At 51.4% G+C, this 14,033-nt stretch overlaps 1 protein-coding gene across 4 annotated transcripts in view; it reads right to left on the bottom strand.

Annotated features, from left to right (window-relative positions):
• Positions 1-14,033, bottom strand: part of Morn1 (MORN repeat containing 1) — a 59,222-nt gene that overhangs the window by 10,357 nt on the left and 34,832 nt on the right. For 3 of the 4 annotated variants that reach the window (XM_037203260.1, XM_028891393.2, XM_028891394.2), the window contains exons 11-12: positions 6,710-6,843; positions 6,547-6,626 (exon numbers count right to left, since the gene is read on the bottom strand). In XM_037203260.1, the coding sequence (XP_037059155.1) occupies positions 6,547-6,626; positions 6,710-6,843 (214 nt within the window). The remainder of the gene's footprint in view (positions 1-6,546; positions 6,627-6,709; positions 6,844-14,033) is intronic. The other variant, XM_028891395.2, reaches the window with a different exon arrangement.

The raw sequence follows: 14,033 nt of genomic DNA, 5'->3' as shown, positions 1-14,033 counted from the left end.
TGCCTCACACCTGCCTATAACTCTAGTTCCAGAGGATGTGACCCCCTCTTCTGAACTATACCAGCAACCTCACATGTGTTCATATGCACAGACAGACAGACAGACACACACATACACATTTAAAATATAAACTTCCTAAAGAAAGGAAGGGCCCAGGAATCCCTTCATTACTCCTGGCTTTCTCAGAAGGGCTTTCTTTCTGCACTCATTGCTCAGGTAAGCAGGTGGGGTGACAGAGGTCCATAATGGGCCTCAGGATCCCATAACACAACTCCTACTTCTTCATGTCCTTTCATTCCAGTGCCTACACAAGGGTCTAACCATCCTCCAGGCTGCTCAGTCCCTCATCTCTGGAGTGCTCATTTTTCTTCCTGGGGTAGACCTGGGGCACTCCCCTGTCTCCTGCAGCTATACTATGGGGGCCTCAACCCAGAGATAATGTGAAGCCCATTGCTCTGCACATGCCGCTCAGCATCTGTCTTGCGGTCAGAAGGGAGCTCAGGCTCTAGGAGGGCACAGATGAGCTGAAAAAGATCTGGGGAAGGGAGTGGACTGTGCCTGTGGTGTCACAACCACATCTTGTGAGTCTCTGGGTCTATCAGAGACCATTCGAAATCATTTGAGTTCAAGGCCAGCCTGGTTTAGAGTGAATTCCAGGACAGACAGACAGGTTTATGCAAAGAAACTCTGTCTCAAAAAAAAAAAAAAAAAAAAAAAAGGCAGCATTTTCTTCTGCAGGAGTCTCCCAGTGTGGCTTGTAAGAGAAGCGGAGGGAAGGGGGTGAGGCGCCCAAAAGTGCATTCAGAATAAGCACCAGAATGAGCCAGGCATGCATCATTATGGATGGCATCAAGAGAGGGGTCCGGCAAGGTGGGACTGAAGTGGGGCAGTGAGGAGCTATGAAACCACCTCCCTGTGTTGCATCCCCACCCCACGGCCTGGCGGCCTCCTTACACACTGGGTCTCATACACATAGATTGGGTGAAAGAACTGTGCTCTAAGCTGTGAGTCTATGGGCTACAGGCCTGGAGTGTGATGTCTCTCTGTTGGTTGCATGGCTGTCTCACTGGATAGACCTTCTTCTGTTGGTCACAGTGCAGGGCTCAGTGCTACCCTGCACCATCAGGTTCCAAGCCGGTGGTTGCCTGGGTTCTTGCCCCAAATGTCTTGGTACACCAGTAGGCCATGGCTAGAGGCTACTCACAGGGTTGTTCTTGTGAAGCAGCCTTGCCTATGGCATCATCTTGAAGCCCCAGGTTCAAGGAAGGAGGGAGCCTAGGAAGCTAGCATCTCCCTACCATGAGTGTTTGGTACTTCCTTCAGGGGGACAAAAGTCCAGTGTTAAGGGCACAGTGGCCACCTACAGCAAGCTCAGGAGGTTGTACGGGCTGCCAAACATCAACTATCTTTTCAAGTATATAAAAAAATTAATTGACTCCATCTGTGTTGGCCTAATGACTGATTAAATGACTAATCATGGAAGTCTTAATTAAAACCGTTTTTCTCAGAACTGAGGAGGGAGGAGAGGCTCTGACGGTCCCCAGCATGTGTCAGGCATTGGGTGAGTGGGTGAGAGACACCAGTGTGCAATCAGGCCCAAGGTCATCTGCCAGATCTTCCCACATACATTACTGAGTGATTGGATGTGTCTCAGCATCCTCACTGATTGAGTTTCAGGCAGTTGCATTTTTTCCATCTCAAAGCATGCATTAGGGTTTCTGGGGGGACGTAACCAGAGCCATTCTCCTATTGTATGGAATGCTCATGTGTGGCGGGACAAATTCACAGCCACACTTACTAAATCAAGTCCATCTTTTGCAGCTGACACGACTTCACATCGTGCAGGGACTGACAGGGCCCTTTGTCATGTAGTGAAATTCCATAACATGCTTGGAATGTCTGCAGGAATGCAACCCGGGGCCTGGCAGAAACATGTTCAATCCCAGGAAAGCTGGCAGGAGGAGCCTGCAGGGCTCTTACCTATACTGCCTGCCTCTCTCTGCTGCTGGGGTGCACCCATCCATGATTGTTTCCTTCCTTGGAATAGTCTTGGTCTGGCTTTGAGTAGCCATGTATTCAGACAGAGATCAGACTCTGAGAACATGAAAAACCTACTTACAGAATAAGAGGGATTCCTTTCCTAGAGCTCAAGAACCCTACCTAGGATACACCTCTCCCTGTCATTCAGCCCTTCCAGGCCTAGGCCCCAACCTCATCAGTATCACCAGCAGCATCATTGGAGTATGGAGGTCAAGAGCTGACTCTGAACTTGCCTACAGGGCCTTGTATAGGGCCCTGGATACAGTCGCTCTCTTCCTTTACCGCCATGCATAGAAGTGATCGGGTCTGCTGGAGGGCAGAGGAGTGAGGCAGGCACCAACCTGGGCCCACAGGACCTTGCTCATGTAGAGCTTGGTGCTGCTGAGATCTTATGGCTCCCTTCCCTACCAAAGCACCTGTTTTCAGGCAGCACAAAGGGGCATTTTTGTAGTCAAATGAGATGTTCCAGAATGATGCCTGCAAGTTCTAAGAGGCAAACAGGCTCTCCGAGTACTGTGCTCCTATGTAAATTAGACCCCATGTTCCCCTGCTCTGCTGTGAAATTACAGGATGGCATGTCACTCTCAATCTTTGTAGAGGTGGAGGAGCTTCTTCCTTACTCAGTCCTTTTGTCTGAAGCCTACAGATGACAGTAGTGACTGCTGATGCTGACTCTGACTCAGGCAAACCTAATCAATGAGATTGTCTCAGGTTTTAAGAATCACCAGCTGGCGGCCAGGGTCAGTCTCGCCCCAGAACCTAGAAGCCCAGACTATTTTCTGCAGGCCACAGGGATAAGGGTATGGGTCCTGTGTGTACTGGATAGTTTTATGTCAACTTGACACAAGCTAGAGTTATCTTGAAGGTGGGAACCTCTATTGGGAAAACACCTCCAAAAATTCCAGTTGTAGGGCATTGTTTTTTTGTTTGTTTTGTTTTGGTTTTGGTTTTTCAAGACAGGGTTTCTCTGTGTAACTGTCCGTCCTGGAACTCACTCTGTAGATCAGGGTAGCCTCAAACTCACAGAGATCCGCCTGCCTCTGCCACCCCCAACCTCCCCCACCCCCGGTGCTGGGAATAAAGGCGTGCACCACCATTGCCCAGTGGGCATTTTCTTAATTAGTGATTGATGGGGGAGGGACCAGCCCATTGTGGGTTCTATAAGAAAGCATACTGGGTTAGGCAGGGGATGTGGCCTGCAGGCCTACTTCTTTATAGACTAACTATAGAAAGTAGGGGGACCCTTGGGGGCTGGAGAGATGACTCAGTGGTTAAGAGAACTGGCTGCTCTTCCAGAGGACCTGGGTTCAATTCCCAGCAACCACCTCCAGGGAATCTGACACTCTCACACAGACATATATGCAGGCAAAACACCAATGTACCTTAAATAGAAAAAAACGTGAAAGTAGGGAACCCAAATGGGCCCCCCTAGGAAAGCCAGACCATAGGCTTGCTCAGGACAGTTGTGACTCAGTGCTGTGTTAGGAGTGGTAAGAACATCCTGGCAGAATGTTGGGTCATAGATCCTCAAGGTTTCCTGATAGTTGGGCAGTAGTAGGCCAACAGGCAGAACCAGGTGGGGTTGCGGCCCCATACAAGGTCTGAGTTGTCTATTGTATGATCCACATTCGGTGAGGTCAGAGGTGATACAGTGCCAAAGTGACAGAGGCCTGAAGAGCACTAGAATTGGAGGTCTCTGAGTGCTGGGGGGCAGGGGAGGGAAGCACTCCACATCTGGTCTTTATTGGCAAGGTTTGAGTCTTGATAACTCCAAGCTCAGATCACAAGAGTCCCACCTCCTTCTACGCCTCAACAAAGGTTCCATAGCCAGGTTCCTAATCCAGAGTGGCCCCTCATTCTTCCCTCCTACTTACCAGGGCTTGTGGGCATGAGCCTCTCATATTCGAGGTCTGCTCAGGTGAGGGGCCCAGGACAGAAGCACACCCCCATGATGCTACTGGGCTCTTACACTCCTGGTTTACAGAGCCAGGCAAGGCTGCTGCAAAGGACAGCTGTCCTGGAATCCTGGAAGGTAGGCTCTTTTGGTCAAGGGACTTAAGGATCTGGTATCCAAACTGCAGGAGGATGGCAAAGCCCTTTGACTGCCAGAGATGCTGAAGACATGGTGGGGTTAGACCCGCCCACGGCTCCCACATTCTTCCCTAGAGAAGTAGTTAAAACTCTTAGAGAGATCAGGAGGTCTTCATGGGACAGAACTGAGAAGCCCTAGACAATGTCTTGAGGTAAGCTTCCAATACAGCATTTGCATGGTGAGGATAGCCAGGCCAGAAAAGACCTCGTGGCCCCGAGATCATGATGTTGAGGGGGCTGGGGAGCTTCTCTGTCTGTGACAGCTGTCCTAACCACAATGCCTCTCCAGGGTGCAGCTCAGTTGGTAGAGTGCTTGCCTATTATGCATAAAACACTGGGTTCCACTCACAGCCCTACATAAACCAGTTGTGGCAGCATAGGCCTGAAATCCAGCACTCAGCAATGGGAGGCAGGAGGATCAGAAGTCCAAGGTCACTCACAGCAACATCACAAGTTCAAGGCCAGCCTGGGCTACATTAGATCCTATTTCAAAAATAAACAAAAAATTTTAAAGCTCTCTCTGGTGTTTCCATATTCTGGAAACAGGAGAGCAGTTGCTCAGAGGCAAAGTTCCCAGGAGAATGACCTTAATCTCAGTAGTAAGGTTGGAGTCTGATGACTACCTGTAGCCCACAACTGTGATGCTGGAAGAAATACAGAAAGCAGGCAAAGCAGGGTACAAGCAGACACTGGAGGTGTGGGTCACTTTGAGTTTGCACACTGATTCAGCTGCTTGTCGGGGTCTGGGAATCCTATTCTGTGGTCACTTAATTGCAGACAACCTTGGAGTTTCTTAGTGGGCAGTGGGTGAGAGAATGGACTTTCCTTCTTTTCTGGAGGAGGCAGCAAAAGCCTTTGTTGAAGGGAGAAAGGTGTCCATGACACCCTTGGCCGAGGTTCTTCATGAGGCCAGACAGAGCATCCTGGGCCTCGAGGTAATCAGCGTGAGTGGCCCTGGTGTTCAACGGTTGGCTCTCATATCCTCTCTGGGAGGAAACACTGGGCGGATGGGTGCTCCACACCAGCCAGATCTTGGTTATATTTTTAAGGCAGCTTTGGCTGTTGTACAAACATGCTTCGTCGTCGATTCACAGGCCCTGACTCAGAGCAGCACGGGACACGTCTCCCGCTGCAAGAGGCTCTGTCCTAGTGCCGCCTTTGAGGGGCGTCAGTGACTTGTCAGTTCGCCAACACTTCACCAGCCCCCAGCGTTCCTGGCTCATCCTACACCCGCCGTGTCTCCGTGAGCAATCCCACTGCAGGAGCGCCAGCAGGCAGCCTCAGCTCTGGTGGGCCACGGGCTCTCCTTCCATTTCTACAGCTCCTCTGGTAGCCTCACTGTTGGGTCAGTCTGCTCTAGGCATTTCATGTGAGCCTCACACTGAAGCAGTGCCCTCAGAACACTCCTGAGCTCCTGCCTTCTGCATGGGGCAGAAGACTGCCAAGGCTGCAGATGCTGAGAGATCTGACTGGCCATGTGTAGGCACACTTCACCTGACCCTTACGCTCTCTCCTGGCCATCTCAGGGGTAATGCTCTCCTGTCCACATGCTTCCCTGTCCTTGGCCTGCCCTGCTTGCCAGTCTCTCAAGAATTGCCAGGACTTCCTGATCCGATTAGGTCCAGTGAAGGCCCACACCGACATGTTCCACTAGCTGAGCACCTGGCATGTGGGTGCTGGCTGCTCTGCAAGGTACCTACCATGTCTCCTTGTCTCATAGCTGCTAAAGGGTGGGGACAGAACTGGCTGCCACATCCTCCTGAGTCAGCAGACATGCTGTCTTGTTACCTCCCACTGTGACAAGCAGCCTTCTGATTTGTAAGACAGAAATCCAGACTTGATTTAGGAGAGCCATTGCTGAAGGGTAAATCCCCATGCCTCGGTTTCCTCTCCTGTGAAATGGGGCTAGTTATATAGCACTTGAACGAGTGTGCCCACGCACAACCTGGCACTGAGTGTTGAGAAAGCATGTCCATTCTATGAGTGTCCCACTCTCACCAGTTATCCCTACCAACGTGGGACTTCCCAGGTGTGTCCATTTTTGATTGCTATCTACCTCTGAGGGACCCATAGTGTTGGGCTACCAGGCCTCCTGGGGCTCCACCTGGTGTTGGGGTGCAGGGTTTGCAGTAAGAGAGCAGAATCAGGCAGACTGCTCACCTTGGGCCTTACTGGGTAAGCAGTGGTCATCAGCCACAGAGACACAGATGCTGTGCTCAGTGGTTCATTCTCTGCAAGACAGACTCTGAGCAAGTACATTGCCTTCCCAGATGCCCTACAACTCTTTCTGGCCATCACTTCACAGACTCCCTCACCATGGTGCCCCCTGAGTGGCAGGCCTAGAGGCGGCTAAGGCATGTGTGTAACAAAGGCCAGGGCTTTGCTGTAGCAGACCCCATTGAGCGCACTTTTTACCTGGTGCCTTTTGGAGGCTCCTGGACAGTGGGTACCACCTCTGGGGGATTCTGACCACCTTTGGGTCTATTGCCGTTCTTCTAGGGGTCAGGCAGAAGGAGAGAAGAGGTTCAGAGGGGCATGGTGGTGGTAAGGAAAAGTCCCCCATGGCCTCAGGGCTTACCTCAAGCATGCTGGGTAGGAACAGAAAGGGCTGCATCCCAGGTGGAGGAGGTCCGAGAAAGATGTCCACAAACTCAGCACAACCTTGTTCCACTCGCTGACAGACTGCAGGACAGCAGGATTCATATCTCCTTGCTGAGCGGGTATGCCCAGAAAAATAAAGCAAAGAAAGGCCCTTTGAACCCTGAGCAAAGGGAGCATTTTCCTGTCACCAGGTGAGTGGGCAAGAGGTGGAGCCTGGCTGGGAATGAACTTTTGTCCTGGGTATTCTTCTGAGCCAGTTCAAGAGAGAGGAATACAGACAGGGAAGGATAGAAAAAGAGTATGGATATAGCAGTGGATATGTGGGTGGGGCAGCATGAACACAACACTGCAAACAGAGGAGTACAGACCAGGCAGTGTGAGCAGCCAGTGTGAGCAGCCAGTGTGAGCAGCCAGTGTGAGCAGCCAGTGTGAGCAGCCAGTGTGAGCAGCCTAGTGTGAGCAGCCAGTGTGAGCAGCCAGTGTGAGCAGCCAGTGTGAGCAGCCTGTGTGAGCAGCCAGTGTGAGCAGCCAGTGTGAGCAGCCTGTGTGAGCAGCCAGTGTGAGCAGCCAGTGTGAGCAGCCATGTGTGAGCAGCCTGTGTGAGCAGCCAGTGTGAGCAGCCAGTGTGAGCAGCCTCAGTGTGAGCAGCCAGTGTGAGCAGGTATGGGCAGGTCAGAGTGGGCAGGTTAGTATGGATAGGACAGTATGGGCAGAGCACTGTGGTAGTATTTGATATGGACAGTGTGGACAGGACAGTATGGGCAGGATATTGTCCACTAGGGAGTGTGGATGGAGGAGTATGCACCAGGCAATGTGCACAGAACAACCTGGACACAGCAGTGTAGACAAGGCAACCAAGCAGACCAAGCAGCATGGATGGGACAAGTGTGGACTGGGCAGTGTGGACAGAGAGGGGCGTAGCAGGCAGTGTGGACACGGCACTGTGGGCAGGGCTGAGTGTCCAGCATAGGCAGTGTGTAACATGGACTTGGGCTTGTCTGGTGTTTACAGCAATCAGCAGGCCCTGCCTGATGACCAGGAGGGCTAGTTCTTCAGCCAGACCAGCAGAGGCACTTGGCTCTCCGGACCCAAGCCACACAGACCACACTTTGGCCTCTTTTCAGCACAATGTAAGATGGGAAACTTGACCCATCAGGCCCCAACCACAGCAGGTTGGGGTACAGGAATTTCTTGTAACCATTAGCCCCTGCCTAGAGGATGGGCCCCCATAGACCCTTGCCCATACTGGCTCCTTCTCCTTCCTCTTTCAGGATCCCAAGGTATGTGTGGGGGTGGGGGTGGGGGTTGGGCATCTTCCTCTGCCTCTACTCCACTCACAGGTAGAGCTGCAATTCTGGAACCTTCTGTCTCTCTTACAGTTAGCGGCTTAGCCCAAATGGTGAATTCCAGCACTAGGTTGGTTCGGGGCTCCCGGTCCTTCCCAAATACATGTGCACACCACAGTCTACTTTCTGTAAGACCAAGCTACAGGGTGCTCCCAATGGCCCTTGACCTGAGGGTCCCTTATTGGGAAAGAGACATAAGCCCCTTGAGAGCCAGAGGACTAGGGAGTTCTAAAGGGAGAGGCTCTGACTAGAGCAGCAGCCTCAGATTATGAGCTGAAGAGGTGGTTGGGCGTTTCACAAAAGAGTAACAGCAAAGGCTGGAAGACAAAGGCTGGGTAGAACAGAGGGCAGTACTTGGGTGGGGTCCTGAAAGAGGGGTACAGTCTGGATCAGCATCTTTAGGGGTGGTGAGATGTCCCAGGACAATGTCTCTTCAGGGAAAAGGGTCCTTCAGGTGGGACCCCCAGTCCATGCTTAGCTCTGGGGGTTGGCTCCCTTGATGGGACTGGGATGAGTGGAGGAGTGTCTTTCATCTGTGTGCTAGACGGGGTCCTGGGGCCAGAGGCATTAATGTCCCTTCCCCAGAGTCCAAGTTTGCAGCAGCTGGGCCTCTGAAGTATCTCCAAATTACAGGTGGGAGAATTATTTCTCTCAGAGGTGTATTAATTTTGTCTTATGGTGCATTAATAAAACCTTTTTCTTATGCAAGGACATTCCTTAGCCAGTGTCCTTCCCCGCAGCTCTGTGCCCTGCACCGCTGATGTCCTGGGCAATGACTGGGAACAGCAATGCTGACAACATGGTTTTCAGCTCTGCACACTGATGGGCCGTGTGGACCATGGCCATCAGCTCTGCCACCTCCTTTAAGTACAACTTTTGGCATTAAGATGCCAGGTCTGTCTTCGTCTCTCAGAGGCTTGTGCCCAGGCAGGGTGACTGCTGGATGGCCCCTAACTGGGAACACTGACAACTCTAGGCCCGCACCATAACATTACTTTAGGCCACGACTTGCCACGTACCAACTCCAGGAAGTGAAGTAGGTAAAAGACCCAGCAAGAATTTCTGATGAGCAAATAAACCTATCTAGACCAAGGCTATGAGTGTCTGCCTCCCTCAGGCTGGGAGGTTCTGGCCACACTGTTAAAGGACTTCTCCAGAAATCACCACAGCTGGCAGCTACGGAGCATCTGCTTGGTGCCATCTGTGGTCATATCTGGTGACCTCATGTAATAAAGGCTGTCACTGCTACCATGTGGTTGCTGAAAAATGGACATCCACACAAGGTAAATGGGAGCCACAATGACAACATATGACATTCACATTGCTGATACTAACCATGCTGCTTCATGGGAAAAATGGCATGGAATACTGGGAACCTGGAAGCCTGGTTCCTCCGTTCATACAGGACTGACACTTGAGGCCATCTGTATATGTGGCAGACCTTCCCCCATCCCAAGAATGAGGCTGTCTGGCTGACCACAACCCTTGTCATTTCAAGTAAGAGAAATCTTCACTTCTCACCTTTGCCTCTTGTTCCCCATGGCCTAACAGACTGCTCACTCAGCAGGCCTGTGCTCTGCAGGGATGGTGTCCAGACAGGCCACACAAGGACATCAGCTGCCTCTCCTATACCAATCCTGTGTGTATCTGGTCAGAGCTCTTAGGGGAGGGAGACTCATGACCAGGGAATGGGCTAGAGGCACCCACAAGCATGTGGCTTCCCTAGAGGAAAGGGGTCACTCGGAAGGCTCGCCAGCTGGAGGAGGCCCTGCTGGCTGCTCTTACTAGAATCATGAGGTGAAGTTGACTCACAGTACTACCATCCAGGAACAGATATACTCCTGTCCATGGCTTCTCCACAGCAGATGAAGATCTGGGTTTCATGAGTAAACAGTTCGTACCCTCTGTACCCCGGCTTCATGGTAACTGTCAGCTCTTTTACCCCATCATCACTGGCTACTGCTCATGCCCACACCATGCCAGGTCCCACTGCTGGCACCCCTGGTATAAGCTGGCCTCTGTTCTTCTGCTCATATCCCCTCTCACTTCTCACAGAGGTAGCTAAGTGTCATGTTCATCCAGAGGAGCCCCAACTCCTGACTCAAGCACAGATGCACAGCTTCCTGCTATACCCACAGCTGTCCCCGGGATATCCACACACTGCAGCCAAAGGCACTTGGGCCCCCAATACAATCCCCTTCCTCCCCCTTACAGACAGATATCCTTTCTCCAACAAGTTATTCCTACTCCTCTCATTATTCTACTCCCAGGGGCAGGTCTATAGCCCCATCCTTGAGTCCAGTCTACTACTGTCTGCAGTGGGATATCTATGATGGTCCTAGATGTCACCAATCTGCCCTCACCCGAGCATAAAACTGGTTCAGCGCATTGGTGAGACCCTGTGACGGTTGCCCTGAACTTCCAAGGGTTTTGTCTGCCTTGTGGGGCACAAGTAAAACCTCTAGGCAGAGGCCACAGAATGGATTCCATCCTCTGTCTCATGTTCTCAGCTCTGCCAGGGTGACAGGGCAGCCCCTCCCCTGCTCTACTGCTCAGCACTCTGAGCCCTTCTCCTCTGTTCCCTGCTGCTCTTCATTCTTCAGATGAGCCTAGAATCTCTCTCACCAGCTGCCTCTCGTGCCCCCAGAGCCATTTGTCCCCTTTCCCTGTCACCCTGCCGTCCTACGCCTACTGCTACGGACGCCCCTGGAGAGGTCATGACCGGTTTTGTCCCTGCTGCCATGACTCTCAATGGCTGTGGTGCATCTGACTTCCTGCCTGGTTCACCCCGGGGCACTGTTCTCACCGTGCCCACCCTGTCTGCAAACTGGGTCCTATTAGGCCAAACATGGAGAGAAGGCTAACGATGGCAAGAGCCTCCTAAAGGCTTAAATCTTACTGCCTAGGAGAGATAAGCCACAGAGCTACTCTCAGATGGGGGCAGTGCTGTCAAGAGCACCGTGTCTTCCAGCCACTGCCAGCCTGGGGGGCACTTCCAATGCTTGAAGGGGAGAGGCATTCTAACACTACACATTACCCCACACCATCCCTGCAGGAGGGAACCACCCCTGACGGTGGTGGTGGTGGGGTGTTCTCACCTTCACCAGTTCTAGGGCAGGGACTTTGCAGCAGGTAGTGTCCACAGTAGCTACCAAGTGCTCTGTGGTTATTCTTGGTGCATTTTTTGGGAGGCTCTCCAGCCCTAGTAGCTACGTTTGCTACCTCCCCCAACCAAGAGGCCCAGGAACAGGACTCTTAATTTCTGGGAACCAACCCTAAAGCCTATGTCAGTGCTGATGGCAATTATGGTTGTATCAGCAAGATAAAGGTTGCTGGGCCACCTCAGGGAAGGAGGCTCTGGAGATGGAAGGCTCTGCTAGGGATCAGAACTGACAGCCTGACCTCTCTGTGAAGGAAATATCAATTAATTATCTTTTTACAGGCAAACCAATTAGACTCCCTAATCACCTGTGTAGGGCACCGAGGCCGAAGGCAGAGGAACTGCAGGAATAAACAAACTGAGAGGACTTGCCTTACCGTGAAACAGCCGCCCTGGGCCCAGGACTCGCCAGGAGGAGCACAAGCTGTAGGCTAAAATATTTTCTTTGTTTAAGTGAATTCAAAAAAATCAAATGTTACTAGCCCTGAGGGGGACAGAATGGACTAGCCTGGAGGTGACCAGATACAGTGCATTAGTCTCCAGTGTGCACTCCATTAGCCAAGGAGCAGCGCAATGCCTGGGTAAGTCAGCGGTGGAGTTCCCATCAAAAGGACGCCCAAGGTAGGTCTCCATGCTGCCAAGGGCCAGGCAGGCAGCCCGGGCTTTGAAAACTGCCCAGGTGTCCAGGTGAAGGTTTCTGCACCACTGTCCATATGTCTGCCCTGTTCATCTAGGGATGCTCTTGTTCTTTTGGCCTAGCTGTGGCTAGGACTAAGCTGACAGAGGTTCCACCCTACAGCTAAGGGGCAGCAGTCTGCATAGGTCTCCCCAGCATGCAGCCCTCCAGCTCTCAGATCCTCCATTAGCCAATCATGTGCAGCTCTGAGGCTCCCAGGCCTTGCCAACACTTCTCACACAGCGTGTACACACGCATCGACCACCCACTGCCCCCATTAGACAAGCAGAAGAGTAGGCACAACCATGCGGGGCTAAGTGCCCCACGGCTCTGCAGGTGCCTTGGCCGAGGGGCTGTTCTTGCTTCCAGTTTGGCTGAGGAATGGTTTGAAATGTCTCCCATAGTCTCATGTGCTGAATTCTTGGCCTCCAGCTGGTGGCACTATTTTGGGAGGTTGAAGAAACTTTGAAAGGAATCAGGTCACTGGGCTCAGGTTTGAAGGTTATACCAGGTCTCCAATCTTCTACTCCCAGTGCTTTCTGTCCACCAAGAAGTGTAGAGGGAGCTAGTGAGATGGTTCAGTGGGTAAAGCACTTGCTGAACAAGCTTGAACCCTGAGTTTGGGTCCCCAGTGCATGTACAAAAGCCTCTGGCTCCACCTGCCACCACACACACACACACACACACACACACACACACACACACACACACACACCTCCTCCATTACATGTTCTTGTTGCTATGACATCTTGCTTGAGTACATGGGGTCAAGTGGCCACAGATGGAAACCCTAAAAACCATGAGCCAAAATTAACCTTTGCTCTGGGGCTGGAGAGATGGCTTAGCAGTTAAGAGCATTGGCTGTTATTCCAGAGGACCTGGGTTCAATTCCCAGCATCTACATGGTAGCTTACAACTGTCTGTAACTCCAGTTCCAGGGGATCTGATACCTTGACAACAATGCACATAAAATAAAGTTAAATAAATTAAAAACAAAACAAAAACCCTTGCTCCTCTGAGTTGCTTATGCTGGGTATTCTGTCATAATGCCCCATAAGTAACTAATGCAGACCATCTGCCTTATCATGAGTGTGGAAAGGTGTGGTCTGAGAACCAACGGGCTGTGCCGCATGCAGATGATCCTCCTGGGGCTGCACACTATTTGACCTGGGGACTGGCCCCAGGATCAGCTGTGTAATGGCTATTTATTGGGTAGGAAAACTGTACAGGGTTTCTAGCTTCAGCTTTGCCCTAATTCCCTCCCCTGCAGGCCAGTTTTTGGTGTTTCTTTTTTTGTTTGTTTGTTTTGAGATTTTATTTATTTTTATTTTATGTGTCATGGTGTTTTGCCTGCGTGTATGTCTATGTACCACATGCATGACTGGTGTTAGAGGCAGGCAGGAGAGGACATTTGATTCCCTGGAACTAGAGCTATAGACAGTTGTAAGCTCCCCTGTGGGTGTTAGGTATTGGACCTGAGACCTCCGGAAAAGAAGACAGAGCTCAAACTGTTGAGCAATCTCTCCAGACCCTCTGCCTCGCCCAATGGAACTCTCTCTTAGACCAGGCTGGCCCCGAACTTAGAGATCCACCTGACTCTGCCTCCTGAGTAAAGTTGTGTGCTGCCATCACCCTAAACTTTTAATAAAAGAATAAATCAAAACTGTCCGGAGCAGGGCAGTGGTGGTGTACACCTTTAATCCCAGTACCCAGGAGGCAGAGGCTGGCCTTTGTGAGTTTGAGGCCAGGCTGGTCTACAGAGAAAGTTCCAGGACAGCCAGAGCTACACAGAGAAACCCTGTCTTGAAAAACCAAAAAGAAAAAAAAAAATTAAGACTGGGCATGGTGGTCCATGCCTGGAACCCCAGAACTCGGGAGGTGCAGGTAGGAGGATCAGATTCAAGGTCATCCCTGACTACATAATATATGAAGCCAGCCCAGGTTATACAAGGCCCTGATCAAAACTAAAATAAAAAAAAAAAATCTAATTTCCAAATCTTGATCTCTAGGACCCTGGATGGGGTGTTGTATAGCCTGTTGAAAATGGTGACCATGGCTTCTGTTTTCTGAGCCAGGCTCTGTGATGGGCAGTGGTGGCTCTGGGACCCCAGGAAGATGC

Source organism: Peromyscus leucopus, chromosome 2, assembly GCF_004664715.2.
Source record: "Peromyscus leucopus breed LL Stock chromosome 2, UCI_PerLeu_2.1, whole genome shotgun sequence".
NCBI lineage: Eukaryota > Metazoa > Chordata > Mammalia > Rodentia > Cricetidae > Peromyscus > Peromyscus leucopus.
Note: the sequence above shows the minus strand (reverse complement) of the source record. Positions and strands in the feature narration are given on the sequence as shown.